This window comes from Leuciscus leuciscus, assembly GCF_965113295.1.
Source record: "Leuciscus leuciscus genome assembly, chromosome: 9".
In the NCBI taxonomy this organism is placed as follows: domain Eukaryota; kingdom Metazoa; phylum Chordata; class Actinopteri; order Cypriniformes; family Leuciscidae; genus Leuciscus; species Leuciscus leuciscus.
Genome location: NC_138733.1, coordinates 25,680,598 through 25,697,633, shown reverse-complemented (window position 1 = coordinate 25,697,633; position 17,036 = coordinate 25,680,598). Strand labels below are relative to the sequence as shown.

The 17,036-nt window shown below is 38.8% G+C and overlaps 1 protein-coding gene across 1 annotated transcript in view; it reads right to left on the bottom strand.

The window, feature by feature from the left end:
- Window positions 1–14,993, bottom strand: part of dchs1a (dachsous cadherin-related 1a) — a 98,154-nt gene extending 83,161 nt beyond the window's left edge. The window contains exons 1-2 of the mRNA XM_082179675.1: window positions 14,366–14,993; window positions 2,787–4,595 (exon numbers count right to left, since the gene is read on the bottom strand). Coding sequence (XP_082035801.1) covers window positions 2,787–4,574 — 1,788 coding nt within the window. The 5' untranslated portion in view covers window positions 4,575–4,595; window positions 14,366–14,993. The remainder of the gene's footprint in view (window positions 1–2,786; window positions 4,596–14,365) is intronic.
- Between the last annotated feature and the right edge of the window lie 2,043 nt (window positions 14,994–17,036).

Genomic DNA, 17,036 nt, shown 5'->3' with positions numbered 1-17,036 from the left:
TGTCCTCGAACCGACGATGCGGTAGCAGCTACTTGTCTCCGGTACTGTTTTCATCATGGAAACTCTTACATGCAAAACACCGTATATGTTATGAATCTTACACGAAATTCACCTTCATCACAGTGTAACTGATGGTAATGGAAAAACGTGCATCAATGCAACCTGTTTTTAGCTTTGCCTTATAAATATAGCTCGTTACCGAATCAAACAAAATATATTTTAAACTTTACCAGTATCAATATGCTAGCTTGATAGTGAGTACTAAAAGCCATCTTATTTGTTTATATTTATAGTGATAAAGTTAGGTATTTTATTACATGTGATTCTGACATGGATGTCACTGCATGCACTGCGCTCCTTCCTCTCCACTCGTCTCAGGTAAATAAATGCGTCTTCCAGCTGAGCATGAGCGTTTGGCGTCGCGCGTTCATGTGTTTTGGGGGCGTGGCTTTGGAAGGAGCTCAGAAGGGAGGTGGTGGAGTGAATGGAAATAATTAGCTGTGTTTACAACAGTCGTGAGAGGTCTACAGACACTCGATTTTGATACTCTCTTTTTCAGAGTACTTACATTTTAATTATGTATTGGTATAAAGACAGTTTAAACAAATTTGGATTTTTTTTTTTTTTTTGAAAAATCCTACCTACCCTGCCTTTAAACATGAAAATGCTACTAGATACAAATAACACTAGAAAAAGCTGAGAAACTTAAATTTAAACATTTTTGAATGATACAAGTTAGCACATTAACTTTGGCAGCCCTAAAATTCTGAAACTAAAATAAATACTAAACATAAGTATAAAACTATAAAACTAACAATGATGTCATGAAAACTAATTAAAAGTAACTTGGAGACAAATTTAAAATTAAATTAAATTAAATTAACTAAAACTGACTTGATAAAAAAATTTAATTAAAATTATAAACTATAAAAACCCTGCCCAACCCAACAGCCAACACTGATTATCAACTCAGTTTTATGCCTTATAAATAATAGAGTAATAATTGAAAGCAGGGTTATGGTCATTTTAAGAATTTAGTAACATGTCTTATTTTAGACACCCTTGATTCCAATGCCACAAGTCTTTTGCGTGTTATCTTTGCGGTTAAAACAAAACTGGAGAGAGTAGCTAGAGTTTTCACACTACAAAGAGTGGAAATTCCACCAAAAGAGAAATAAAACCAATTTAATTATTCCTCAACCCAACGGCAGTGACGCACAAGCAAAGTGACAAAAAATGTAAATGTAGTAAACCACCAGTGCCAGTACACATTAAACTAATCATGCTCTGCTGAGGGATACACTGGAAAAAATGAAATCAAGCCCGGTTCAGATGTTAAATGAATGATCACAATAGACCCATTGTAATGGCATTTGGACAGAAGCTTTGATTCAGAAAAAGGGAGGCGGTGGGAACTCTGTGCACAGGGATCTATGATGAAGGGAAAAAAGCAACTCATCAAGTGCCGTGCTGTGATGCTTGGATGTGGATTTGGCAGTGATTTCTGCAGTCTGTGCATCATCAAACTCCCAACTGCTCTTGAGTGGCATGCCAGCTCCCATCTACAGCAGTCATTTGTGCCACAGCCTGAGAGACAGTTGGTTTGGACCTCGTCCTTGGCAAGTTTGCTTTGATGGTTGTAAGGATAGACTTAGTAACTCCTTATTTTGTTCTTATGTTGAAAACTCAAGTCTTTTCGCAACTGTCTGTGAACCATTTGCACTCATTGAATGAGGATGGAAACTGACAGCAAGACAGGAGCCACAATCAGATTTGATTTGCACTTGATTTGTAGACCTGAGTACTGCTGATCCGATTCCTAATTCCGAACTTAAGTAATACCACTATAAACTTCTAATTTTACTCCCAGACCTCCCACTTGACCCTATGCAGCTCCTATTCCCACTCCGTAGCAGAAAGCAGTCAGTCAGTCCCAAAATCTCTCCCAGGCACGATCCTCCCTCTCTCCGGAGAAACCCCAGAGCCAAGTTCCCGTCTGCTGGGCCCTCTGTCAGCTCGCTGGAGTGTGTCTCAACCCCCGCCAGCACAAATCCACCACAGAGAAAGCATTAATGTGCCTTCACTTGATATGTGACCATGTGAAATTACACGTTTTGATTTACTAGGAAATGTATTACGAGCTTTGTATTTGCCTGTGGAGAAACTTATTAGAAAAAAACCTTGAAGTCCCTGTACAGACATTGATAAAACCTAGAATGTGCCTTTTATAGTAAGCAGACAACAGGGACTATGAATTCTTGGCCAGATGAGACCAAAGTCCAAACCTCAACTGACCCCTCACACTTTATCCGATGTCATTTTCACATGAAAAGTTAGGTTGTGAATCTAGAACCGGTTCTTTGTAAATACCAGAACCAGAAGTCTTTTGCCTTCAAATGTGCACTTATCTGAACCACCTTATGCAATACAGTGAAAACCATTGAGAAGTGTAAGTAAGAACAGCTAGTAAAAAACAATCTCCCACAGCCTGAGGAGAGTAACTCCCTACTGAAGTAGTCCAACCCAAACAAAGCTTACTTAAGCTCACTCTTCAATATCTTACAATTCATCATGCTGGTTTCCAAGTCAATTTCCTAAAACGACTGTTTCCATTTACTCATTTTACACACTTTAAAAGAGCACTCTAGCAATATGTCTTAAATATACACAAGTTATCCCACATTGGGGTTTTCACACAGGTCATTCTTTAAAAAGCCCCCAAATTTTGCATATTAATCAGTATAATACAAATTCTGCATTTGAAGACAAAGAAATGATAGTCCTACCTCCATGAAACAGGTCCCTGCTGCGGCGTTCTCCTTGATGGATGCATTGTAGAACTTGCTGCCAAACACAGGTTCGTTATCATTAATATCCTGTAGGATCACTTTGACCACAGCTGTAGAAGACAGTGGCGGTCGACCCCTGTCAGTTGCAACAACAGTTACACTCGGTATAGGGTCAGTTTCATAATCAAGCTGGGTCAGGGTGGTGACAATACCAGTAATTGTGTCAACACTGAACCAATCTGAATGAGTTCCTTCAGTCTGTAGGATGCTGTACTGAACATCCCCATTGGGTCCCTGGTCTTTGTCCCGTGCTGTAACCTGTACAACAAAACTTCCCGGAAAGGCCACCTCTGGAATAACCTGGGTGTATTCCTGCTGGTCAAACAAAGGTGGGTTGTCATTAACATCTGTGACCTGAATGGTAAATGAAGACTCTGCCCGTAACGGAGGAGTGCCAGAATCTGTGGCCATGACTCGGAGTTCATAGTGGTCTTGCTCCTCACGATCAAGTATCTTATCCACGCAGATGAGATAAATGATGCTGTCTTTGGTGGTCAAAGCAAACTTTCCATCGCCCCCCTCCAAAGATACATTCACATTGGCATATTCTCCATAATCAGGGTCCGTGACTGAAATCCTAGCCACATACTGGCCTGGCTGTGCTCCTTCAGAGATGCGTGGAGAACCATCCTCACTGAGAAAGATGATGGTCATGGTGGGCTGGTTGTCGTTGTAGTCTCGCACCTGGATGGTTACAAAGGCATTGGTGATTTCTGGTTGACTGGCATTGTCCCGAGCCTGTATCACAAGCTCATGAACTCTTCTCATCTCAAAATCCAAAGGCTTGTTCAGAGTGATAACTCCAGTTCGAGAGTCAATGACAAAGTAGCGATCAGGATCACTCTGTCTTCTGTTGATGTCATAGAGAACCAACCCATTGTCACCTTCATCGGCATCTGAAGCAAACACCTGCAGTATATTGTTCCCAGGTTGAAGGTTCTCAGAGATCATTGCATGGTAGCGACTCTGGTTGAAGACTGGGGCGTTGTCGTTGATGTCCTGCACAGTCACGTCCAGGATCATCTGTCCTGTCCTCTTGGGTGAACCACCATCAAATGCTTCCAAGAGTAGTGTATACGAAGATCTTGTCTCTCTGTCCAAAACCGCATTGACCACCAAATCCAAGTAAAGGACTTTGTTGGATCCTCGTTTGGTTTCAAGAAGAAAAGCTTGTCCTACATTTCCATCCGTTATGATGTAACCTTGCGTAGTGAGCTGGTCCTCATCTGCATCCACAGCCGGATCAAGAGGAAACTTGGTGCCTATGGTTGTCTGCTCTGGGATTTTAAACGTGGCTCTTTTTCTGGGGAACACTGGTGCGTGATCATTGATGTCATTGACTAAGATGGTGACTTCTACTGTTATACCGGTCATGGTGACTGCTATGAAGCTGTAACGGTCACGTACTTCTCGGTCCAAGACCTTTGATGTTTTTATGATCCCTGTACTCTCGTCAATATCCAGATCGATGCCAACACCTGTACCCTGATGATCTGAGATGAAATAGTGGGTTGCAATCATGTCAGGTGGGAGGCCAGCACTGATGTCACCTACTACAGTTCCTGCAGGCTGTTCCTCATCTAGTTGGAGCTGCAATGTTCCTGGCGCCATAGATGATTGGATGGTCATGAGGTGTAGTGCCACATTGAGGATCACCAATATCCACCACTTCAAAGTCCTGTTTTGATGCAATGGATCCATAATTGTCCTTCCTTCTCTCTTCATTGAAAATTCTTCTTAAAAAACCTGACAGGACAAATGGAAAAGGACATTAGTCAGAGAAACAAGCATAAGTGAACTAAGAGAAAACAGTCCAACATTATAAAAAAAAAAGAAGCATGCATTACAGAAAGATGGATTATACAAGCAGGCTCGGTTACAAATATGACAAGAATGCTTAAGTGGCTTTCCACATGTTGCATGGGTTCTCTTTTAATAGTGCAGCAGCACACCATGTGCACACATTGTTCCTGCATTTTACTGTCAGCTAATAAGTCAAGACGTTATTGCTACAGCTTATGCGAAGAGCTTCTCTAGTCTGTACTAAAATTAAAAGAAATTCAAAGTCTTATTGTTTTAGTCATAGTTTGTGTGTTTTGATGAACATAACCTTTGAATTGAGTCAATATTTCATCCTGTTATATTGATTATTTTAGTCAATTTTGGCATGTATGTAAGAGAGGTCCAAGCTTGAAACCCTCATTGAAATACTCAATACATCAGCTCTCATTTCTTTTGGGGTGTAAACTTAAGGAATGTCCTCCTACAGCAAAATATCAGTGCAGTAATGGACAGGAGCTTAAAATAGAGACTGTGGCTAACATGAGCCCCCCTTTTTTAGTAAAACTATACAACTGCAACCCACATTGATGCAAAAGAGAGCCAAGAGTACCCTTTAAAGCCAACTCAGTTTTAACCCTGTCGTATATTAATGCCAACACTAATGCACAAAATGAAGCAAGAAAAACGCTGGTGGGCCAATTCTAATATATTAAAACCACAAAGGTCTCCTCTGAGTGTTCCTCCAGCTCCTTTTTAAATTAGCAATTCCTCATCCATAAAATTGTAGCTTGTGGACCTGCAAACTATGACGACCTTATTGCTGAAATTATGAAACAAAATATTTTATAGATGATTCCTGGAGTAGGATCTTTCTGGGTCCAAATGAATTATAAACATTCGAGACACAGCTTAAATATGTATGTATGCTTGTTAGAGGAACTTGACTCATCTAGGCCAGATTCTCAAGTATTAAGGATCTGCAAAGAAAGGAGATGAAATTTCGAAAGTTATGACTGAGAGCTTATTATCCGAGGAATAATGAATTGAGTGGTTTTCTGGTTCCTTTTGTGGAATAAAAGTACTACAGGAAAATTGTATCCACATCCAAAGATACAACACTGTAAATCACATTGACCCCCTTTATTTTCAAAAGCAAGCTAGACAGAGGTTACCAGTGCCTTTTAGATTTAAACACACACATTAAGGACTTTATGCACACTTGTTTTCAAAAGCTGCATAATTTCAAGCTACTATGTGTGTGTTTATACAGTATGTGAGTGTATATATAGATAGATAGATATATAGATATAGAGAGATATAGATATATATATATATATATATATATATATATATATAGAGAGAGAGAGAGAGAGAGAGAGAGAGAGAGAGAGAGAGAGAGATGATGAGCAGTTTTAAGATGAGCCTGTCACCATCTGCATTACTACCAAAAGCCACAAAATTCAATTTCAGGCCAAGGAAAATAATCATGTCATTCTCAATCACAGCAAAATTCTTTACTATAAACCACAGAATTTCACATGTTTTCATAAAGTAAATAAAAACAGATTCACAGGAAATACTTTTGCTCTGTCATACTGTAGGAATCAGACAGGCTCCCTCCGGTGGTGGACTCCAGCTATATATCGTTTCCCTTCTGCAAAATTCTAATGCTAATTCTTTTCACTTTCTACCCCACAGGGTATTTGTTTTAAGTAGGTAAGTATGTCTCAATGTGTGTGTAGGTTTAACTCGATTAACTTCAGAATAACTGGTGATGTTGATTCTTGCACACAGCTGCACATGTGGTTAATCTAAAATGTGTGTGAATGAGTCTGATGATGCAGGTGTCCATATAAAAGTGCGTGTAAGCGCCAGTGTGTGTGAGTCAGATCAGTGCGTGCTGTGCGCCTCATTGCGGTAGTCTGTCAAGTCTGTGGTAGTGACAGTGTGTGTGTGTGTGTGTGTGTGTGTGTGCCTGAGCGACGGAGCAGACCAGGAGGGCTCCACACAGTCTGCCCTGCACCCTCTCTGGCTTTGCTGCATTGTAATTGGGGTCTGCTGGAAGCCTGCCCTGTGCATATGGGAATCCAAAGCTAATTTCAGTCTGTCAGCATCACAGGGACTGAGAAACACACACACACACACGAGCAGGAACACTCTCGTATGTTTAAGAAAGTACAGGCAAGCACACACACTCACACACACAATACCTCCAACGTAGATTATGTGCACCAAACCTCTAAATACAACGACCATAAGTCTGTGTGTGTGTGGTCCGGGTAAACCCTACGTTATGGGGACAAAATATCCCCACATAGATGGCAATATCCGAAATCCCTGTCCTCGTGGGGACATTTTATGGTCCCCATGAGAAAAACAGCTTATAAATCATCAAGTGATGTATTTTGAAAAGCTAAAAATGCAGAAAGTTAGCTATGATGGATAGGTTTGTTCTCCAGACATTGAGGCAATGTCCAAAACATTGTCAAAGGCTGAAAGAAAGTTACACAGATGTGTTCAACGGGCACTGCCACTTTTACTAACGGCTGGAGTAGACCTCCAAAGGGCTGGACATGTACCACAGCAAACGAACCTAGACAACTGCTATTTTGTCCAAGATAAGTTTCTTATTCTTGCATTTAATGCCTCTGAATCCAAGAGTATTTCTCTCTCCTCATAAATCTAAATATAAAGGTTGACTATAACATATATATTATTCATAAACTATATTTATATAGGGTGTATACAGATCAAACCATTCAAGACGTTGGCCATATATCTTAATATTTTGCTACTTTTATAGCATGTTAGAGGTGTTACATCACTGTTTCTGACTTTCCATCTTTGGGCATCTTTCCAGCGCTCTGGGTCATGTGTTTAACCCAGACCACTTAATATGACAAAGGGCTCATGGTTTAATTATAGAAAATGGCCCATTTGAAGAAAAAAGAAAACACTTTGTGTGCAAGGCACAGTCTATCCCTTGACAAAATCTGACACAGATGAAGTGAAAACAAGTCTGCCCTATCTAATTTAAAGAATTTCCACAATGACATTTAATAATGGTTTACAAGCTGTTCACACCTGCTGATTCCAAGCACCTCAGGGCAGTTTTGTACGTAAAAAAAACAACAAAAAACTTCCATTCCAAAGAATAGAAGATAGCAGATTTGTGGGTATCTAGACCACTAATATTTCTGAGCAAGTGTTGCAGCCTTCCTCCATTAGCCAGAACTTTCATTCCACACAATGGTTCCAAAGATCTGACAGAGCAGAAAACTGGAGTTAAACAATCCCAAAGAAGCTGCTCTGTTAAACACTGAAACCACTTTGGCCAAGACGCTGGGGATGAAAACAACCACAGCTGGCCAGACCAACACTGATCATCTATCACTCGATGTCCAAAACGTTTTCCCAACCAGTGGAAGAAGTCCACGTTGCTCACGACACCTCAAACAACACTCACGTTGGAAGACTGTAATGACTGCAAACACGGCTTTAAAGAATTATGTTTTTTCTAAAGTTCATTTTGGTTAGATTGAGAGGGCGAATGAGGTAAAGACAATACAGTATATTGGCCCCTTCAGTGTAAATGATGAGTGAGAAAAGACCCTGAAAGCCAAAACGACCTAAAAAAGTAACCCTAAGCAGCCATAAAGTAACACAATCAATCTCAACATTGGGCAACTCAAATATTTCCATTTTAAAGCATGTTTAGTGCTGGGCCAAATTAACTTCACGTTGACTATCATTTGATCTCAAGCAAACATGCTGTCACACTGGGATTATTTTCCTAATATTTTATTGCTTTTACAAGATAACCAAAAGAAATCAAAGAAAACAACCAACCTGGCCAATCGTGATCAATTCCAATACAACTTCTGGGTGTTTGAGAAAATCACTCAGATCCAGTGAGACTTGGCAAGAGAAGCCTCATGTTGAAGCACTTATCTACAATAATGGAGTATCTTAAAGATCTGCAAACACCACCCACGCACACACTGCGCCTATAACTAGGGTTGGGAACCAAGAACCGATTCTTATTCAGAACCGGATCCTTATAAAACAATGATAATTATAATGCAGGAACCGACTCCCGAACGAATGACTCTTTATAGTTAATAAAATACAAATAGTGCAACCTATGTAGACCGATTAAAAAACAAATAAGTCTAATGAATTGATTCTTTTTTATAGCCAAAAACATACAGCAGAACCAGTACACTCCAATTCCAAAACAAATTAGTCTTTTTTTTTCTTTTTTTTTTAGGTTTACTTTAAATAATTTTTTGCGGAAATATCTATTCCTTGCAAATACTATAAGAATCGTGAATATAGCCATTAAGGAACCAGAATCATTAAGGCGAATCAAACAATCAAAATACTTTGAAAATGCAGATGGGATTCATTAAATGCATTTCAGTGATTCCCATACATTGATTTATTTGTGGCAGCCGCCATTGCTCTCAAATAAACTAAAATCGAAAGTGCGATAAGGCTTTGTGTCCTTTTAAAAAAGACTGTCAGTTTGCGCTGCGCTAAGAGAAGTGTGCACTTCCCTGACGTGATCAGCTCGGCATCTCAGTTCACAGTGAATGAATGCAGTGAACTCTCTCTGTGCATGTGCCGAGTTTAGCGTGCATTTGGAAACGCAGCAAGGCACCAGTTACGCATTATTTTCACGTTTGCATAGTTGACGATTGCAGCATTTCACTAGATTTGTAATGAGACGTGTTTTTAAGCTTGTTTTCCGCCAAAATAAAAGCTTGACTTTTGACGGCAGTTTCCGTTAAAATAAAAGCTCACGTGTTTAACTCTTTCAAGTATAGAACTTTGGACAAAACCAATTATGAAAGTTTCATTTATTTTTCAGTGCATTTGTTATACAATGTATGGCTATTACTGTCATAAAAATTATAATAAGTTATAATATTATTCCTATGTAGTGTAATGTAGACTGATACAATATCACAACTAAAAAGAGGTTTGAGACTCCTTTTAAAGTTCAGGTACACGTCAATTACTTTTTCTTTGTTCAATTTGCACACTAAATATGGGTTGGAGCTCTTAATTTTGAACTACCAAAGTGCACAAGATTGATGAATTAATTACATTTTTTACAAAATGTTTTACTTTAAAATTTGCACAAAAATTATACGGGGGGCATGCCCCCGGACCCCCCTAAAGGTACCAAGGTCCACCCACCACAGATTCACAAAATCCTGTGGGAAACACTGCATTTTGTGCCACCATCCCTTTACCTTTCCTCAATGGTTGAGCTGATCCCACGTTCTCAGTACAGTAGTCCAACATAAGCCATGGTAGATGTGCACCACAGGAGCTGGTGGGAAAGAAGAAAACCACCTGCAGGCCTCAGATACGTGCACTGCTAATCTACATCAGATACATTTGAGCCATGGGGGGAAAAAACAAGGCCCTATCAGCCGTGGTTTGGCCAGCATTTAGGATGTTCTGGCTTCAGGGGACCATCTTTTTCCCACACCCTCCAACCTGCTGAGTGTGTTTGTGGAAATGTTTGTGGAAGAGGTCTGCGCGCTGAAGAAAACAAAGAACCACACGTGCTGCTGGGTCCTTTGAACATGACACCAGCTGATACAGCTTCGGTTACGGTGCGAAATTGGAAACATCTGGCTGCAGCGGAGGAGTTCAGTACAGAGTTTATGAAATTTACTGTGTGTAGTTTTAACTGAACACAGACTGTACCATCCCATTTGCGGATCATTTCAAAGAGAGGTATCATGTCCGGTATGCCTGTTGCCATATGGAGAACCATATATATTTGAGTTGTTGAACCCACAGTCAAACACATCCATATCAGGTTGAGACGTACAAGCCATAGCTGCAATATTTTGTCTTCCTCTGTCCCTCAGGAGATTCAAGTTACGCCTATTACAAATGCTACTTTGACAGTTATCCATTTTATGTTTATGTACTATCTTAGGCTAAGTCTTTGTCTCTTGGAAAGACAGCTACAAAATACATTGTCTTCAGATTTTTTTACACTGATTTTGGGGGCAAATCTGCGGAAATCCACAGAAATCAACACGAAACCACATTCACAAACCATTTTACTTCTGAAACCTTATATATTTCATGGTGAAAGTGACGTTTCAACAAGGAATTAATTAGAGAATCATATGAAGTCATAATAATTCATAAGAGATGGCCTATAATAGTGTTGTCTGTACCAAGTCGGTACTGAAAATAAAAATGTGACGCTTTGAGCACTGTTGAGTGGAATCGTAAACGCCTCTGATTGGCCATTGTGCTCACGCGCTCATCAAATATGTCTGTGATTGGGTACACTGATCAGCGCTTCAAAAACGTGTAAATATACATCAATGACGCTCTTCACCGAGCGCTTACACAGATACACACGGGAGCGTTTGAAAGACTTTCTCTTTTTTTTAATTCTCCTTTTTTGGTCCGAAAAAGACAAGGAATAAGGCACCAGGATGAGTAAATAATGCTTTAAAATAATGAGTAAATGACTGACATAATTTTCATTTTAGGGTGAGCTATACCTTAAATAAAAGTTGCAGGGCAGCATTGATAAGTTTCTGTGCTCTTGAATGTTTGTGTGTGCACAGCATGATCTCCCATCTCTGTGTTTCAATGAATGTATAATTCATTCCATAATTATTAGGCATGCTAAGGGCAACAAACATGTATAACTATGCAAAATCCCAGCTACAGGTGTTCATTATCATATTACAGTTGTCATAAACTGTACACTTACTACAGTAGCAGTCCCCTTAAAAGCAACCAGCAGCAGGGCACAAAGGAATTTTTTCAGTAAATACAAGGAGGTCACAAACTGACCCTACATGGCTTTATAGGACATGTGTACAGACACACCGCCCTTCAGAACCTAATGAGAAATGCAGATGAGGGGCAAGAGCCCTCTGGCATGCAATCTTTGCACACTACTCTGGAGACCAGATGCTGCAACTGCTTACGGTTTTAGAGCTCCACCAGAGACCTGTAAGGATGGGTTTAACTACACCACAGCAGAGGTACTGGAACTGTCTGATCATCAGAGAATCGTTTCCTGAGCCAAAAGGATGAGATCAAGAGTGATGTAAAGTTGTGAGTGTGTGACTGCGCAACGACCCCGCTTTTTTCCCCCAACATCCGAATGGATCTCAGCTCACCCGAGACAGTCCGAGGTCAGGGACGGAGCTGAGAAATTAACCGATCGTCCATTGGGACGAGAGTCTGGTGACATAATCCCTGGAATGTCTTGAAAGCCCTTCAGCATTCGATCTGGTTCTGCTCTGTCTGAGGGTCAGACATCAATTCTGCTGCTATTTTCTTAGCAAACTTTATACATTTCGCTTAGCCTAGAAACTAATAAAAAATGGTTCAAGCTCTAAACCTTTCCTCAGCCCGGCTTGCTCCAGAATCAACTACACTTCCTGTCTAGCACAGTCGCCTTCTAGTTTTATCTTTGATTTATTAGATTCTCAATGTTTCATTGTGGCTCTTGAATCAAACATGTTGTTCTTATTTAAACACCATTATACTATAAACGACCTGATGCAGTCTGCTTATTTGCGTGAGGAACACGGTTCATTTTCAAGCTCATGACTTCACCTGAACAAACTGAAACACGAATTAACTTGGGATGTGACTGACTAATCTTATGGATAGATCCCAAAACCGTGAGTGCGAACATGTGGAGTTTAGCAAACGGATAGTGATGGGCGGGGCGTTATAATCTAATAGCCTCAAAATTCAACGAGAGAGGTGGAAACAGTAGCTTTATATCTGCAGTATCACACTGGCAACCAACGAACCAGAGAAATGGAAGTCAACTGAGCTGAATGAGTGAAAACAACCTTATTATCTTGTTGAATATTAATTATTCTCATCCTCAGAGGGAGATTTGGAATGCGGTCTAGATGAACCCCAGCCAGTCACCAACACAAAAGCACAGCACTTCTCTATGGCTAACAAAAGAATTCCACTGATCAACCAATTTAAGAGGAATGTCTTGCAAGGAGAGAAAATCTATATGCTCTGCCGTGTCAACCAAGTTAAATAAATGACCACTGGACATCTGCCCCTGTTATTCTGCAACTGATTTCCTCTGAGGTCCAACACATTGCCAAAAATATTATCTGAGATACACTGGCCAAGAAAGGTCAGGCTGTGGGTGACATTAATAAATACATTAAAACTGTAATTTAATTGGAAATGTTGTATGTGATATAGTGGATGCAACACTTTTATTTGTTGAATTTGAAATCAGATACATTAATATTGTAGGGATTATTCTTTGATAAGTAACCTTCCGTTTTCAATAGACTGGAGGCGAGATTTAATAAGCTCACCTCTCAAGGTTTTCACACAGGCTGCCACAGCTGCTCCTCTGGCATTTTATGTATTCTCTAATTCATTCTCAAAAGCAAAGAACTAAAGTTATGCAATACAAATCACCCCCTCAATGAAAAGAAACGTTTGGGAGGCTTTTGCGGCCCGCACATGGGTTACACCAATACAAACCTAGATTAAAAACAGCAGTGCAGAATATACAAATAACTGTAGCTCAGTGGTCAAACTGCAGCAGTGAACCACAGAAAATATCTTAACCAGCCGACTTCTACTCTGTATTGTGAGTCATGGTTAAGAAATATAATAGCTCTTAACTTAGTATTGATATTAATATCAGCTGCATTATGACAGATTGTCAGATTAATTGCATTGATTCATTACTAACAGTATGGTGCAGGTCTGATTCATTCCAAGATTTTTTTTTTTTTTTTTTTTTTTTGAGTTGCCTAACCTCCATTTCTACCCCGTCTACAAGAAACAAAAACTTGAATCCAAAAGCTTTGGATTGCACATGAAACACTGCAGTAAAACTAAATGCATGGCCATGGACTTCTAAACGTACGACAATGCTCAATAACCGCAGATTTCATTGTCTATTGCAATGAGAAATTCAAAAATCTTTGTTAATGTATATGACAGGTACCCAACATGCACAGCGACAAAATTTGATATTATGCTATGCTTCCATTCTAGCCCACAAAGTAGCCTATACACTGCAAGCGACTATGGCAAGCTGTGTTAACATGTATTCCTTAAAACTCACTAGTATCTATCTTTAAGTTACTATTAATTTAATAATAGTAAGTTAGTAGTCCAATTGCACCAAAAATCTTGTAATTTTTGTACTAATAACATATTCCAATTGTTGACCGGACCGTTCCTATTTCCAGTAACTAATCATGAGGTCTTGTTCTTCAGTTAGCCTATCTATTCGTTATCTATAGGCCTACTCTTCTACACTATCAGACACTAAGGTTTTTCCAATTTTTCTAGTTTTTTTTATTTTATTTTATTTTTTTATCTCAGTTACAGTTGCTTTATTTAATACTGATATTTGTAACAGTAAAACTGGAATAGTTATGGAACAGTCCAACTGTCCAAGTTAATAAGTAGCGAGTATTGTCCAAATAGTGTCCAAAATAATAAGTGGCTTATTAGATAGATTGGGTAACTATAGGCTTATTGGGCTATTTATTACAAGTCAAAATATAAGTAGCCTATTAGTGATATCAAGATAGGCTACTAGTCAGTTTTTAAGGAATAAATGTTAAAACGGCTTGCCATAAGCGCGCGCGTTGACTAAGATGAAAGCGTTGTAGTTTTGTCGCTTAATTATGTGATATCAAATCTTAGTTCAATGTCTATGAAACACTTACACTCATCTGTTCGTGCTTTTCAGTGAGAGAGATCCAGTCTGTTTCAACGTTCAACTGCAGGAAAACCACCAAAAATGAAATGTCGTTAAAAAAAAAATCCGTTTTAGATTATATCCATCTTCCCACAAGTTAACTTTCGCGTGCCACAATAACTTCCACTAGTATATTTCCAGTTTTTTGTATTTCCCCTGTTGTTGTCAAGCTCAGAATACGCTGCACCAGTTCAAAAGGGCTCTGTCCTCCGAACTGAGCGCAGCAGACAGGATGAAATCAGTCCGTCAGCCTCGACAACAGCATCCAACTCCAGAATCCACACTTCCAACACACGCTCTCAACCTCCTTGAGTGAAACTCGACACCAGCCGTCCCACTCCCGCGTGAATATTCATAAAGCACGTGCAAGAGCGTGGTAATAGCGTGACCTCACCGAACAGGGGCGACAGCGAGCCAAAACATTGTGACGTGGTTTGCTCAGACTCTGGTGCCACCAGTCTTTTTCAGAAGGAATTGAATTTATATATTTTTTTAATTTAATCTAAATGTAAAGTACTCTTTTTAGTGCTGTTTATTTGTTCAGAAATATTACCAGTGAGAATAAATTAGTTCACCTTCTGATTTATAATTAATTCAAACCATGCAATCTATATTATATAATACACAGTCATGACATGACAAAAATAAACACACATAAAAAAAATTAAAAAAAGGTGTTAAAAAAAATGTATCTTGAGAAAACTGTCATACAGGTTTGCAAATTGCGATGTGGTCTGGGTGAGAGTGAGCGAGCGAAGGCCAAGACAACAGTCAGGTCATGTAACTTCCTCCCATCTGGTGGTTGTCTAAGAGAAGCATGCTGAACGCCCTGGAGGATGTTTACTTTCATCTGCTGCAGAGCTGGAGCCATAACCTTGAATCACTTTCTGACCCCATCAATCCTAGGAGACAACAAAAAGTACAAATCACTGTCTGTTTGCATATAAATCCCTTTGACACAGATAAAGGCAAAGTACTCCTAAGGACCTTGTACTGTACAGAACTCAATAGTTTCATTATGGTACAAAACACCTTTCCAAATATTTGTATCAATACATATCAGAAATGTATTTTAGCCTCCTATAGGAAACCTCACTGCAGTCTTACTTGGATGGTTTCCCATTCAGTAAGAAAAAAAAAAAAATTATGGAAAGTTCCATTCATCTTTTTTAAACTATAAATTGACAGATATTTCGTTCCATATATTAGACTGTGAGTGATCAGTTACTTGACTTAACTTGAAAAAAAATTTGGAAACCCGTTGCCTTAAAATGATTAAGTAAATAAACTTCATGCTTAATCAAAAAAAGTAATGTGGAATTGTCAGGTTCACATACCTTAATTTTTTTTCAATTAAGCATTACGTTTATTTACTTAATCATTTTAAGGCAACAGGTTTACAATTTTTTTTTTATTAAGTGAACTCATTCTATATTATAAGTCTTTCAAGAATAAATAACACTAAAGCACATGCAACAAACATTGGTTGTGAATTTGTATAAAGCCTCTTTAAGAAATAACGGTGCAGTATTTAAAACATGAATGTATACATAAATAGTTTGGAATCAATTAATATTTCATATTTCTCCATTACTAAAAGAGTATAAATAAACCTTGACAATGACCTGAATGTTCAGAAGCGACATGTACTGCAGTCTACATGGTATATCAAGTGATAACGTTTAAGAGCCCATGGGATCACAAGGCCATGCCAAAATCTAGATACAAAAATACATTAGACAGGAGATGAAGTTTTCCTGAAAAATATACTATATAGTTTATTTATATGAAAGGAGTTTAGGGAGAAGACAGGCTTGGCAGTCAGTTAGGCTGAAAAATGAAGAAAAAATCTGTCTCATACACCCTCGAGTCCAAAAAACTGCTGATGGGAAAGAAAATAAAGATACAGATGCTCTTCCTTCGGTAGCACATGGCTGAGAGACATCTGACTATTATGGGGACAGGAAACTAGGTCACAAACTTTTGTATGTTTCACTCAGTTATACTCCTAAACAATATGTTTACTTAGTGATGATGTAACTATTATCGATACAAGGTAATAGAGCTGTTCAGTTTGTAGATTTAGATAAGAAAATAAGTCTGTGGTTAACATTACTTCAAGAAACTTTCCTGTTTAATCTACAGCTTACACAATCATTCAAAAGTTTGGGGTCAGACTCTTATGCTGACCAAGGCTGCATTTATTTGATTAAAAATAGTTAAATTGTTAAATATTATTACAATTTAATATATTTTAAAATGTCATTATTCCTTTGATGACAAAGTTGAATTTTCAGCAGTCTTCAGTGTCACATGATCCTTCAGAAATCATCCCAATGTTGAAAACAGTTGTGCTGCTTAATATTTTTTTGTGTGTGTGTGTGTGTGTGTGTGTGTGTGTGTGTGTGTGTGTGTGTGTGTGTGTGTGTGTGTGTGTGTGTGTGTGTGTGTGTGTGTGTGTGTGTGTGTGTGTGTGTGTGTGTGTGTGTGTGTGTGTGTGTGTGTGTGTGTGTGTGTGTGTGTGTGTGTGTGTGTGTGTGTGAAAACATGTATACATTGTTAAATAGAAAGTTCAAAAGAATAGCATTTATTTGAAATAGAAATCTTTAGTAACATTATAAATGTTTTTACGGTCAATT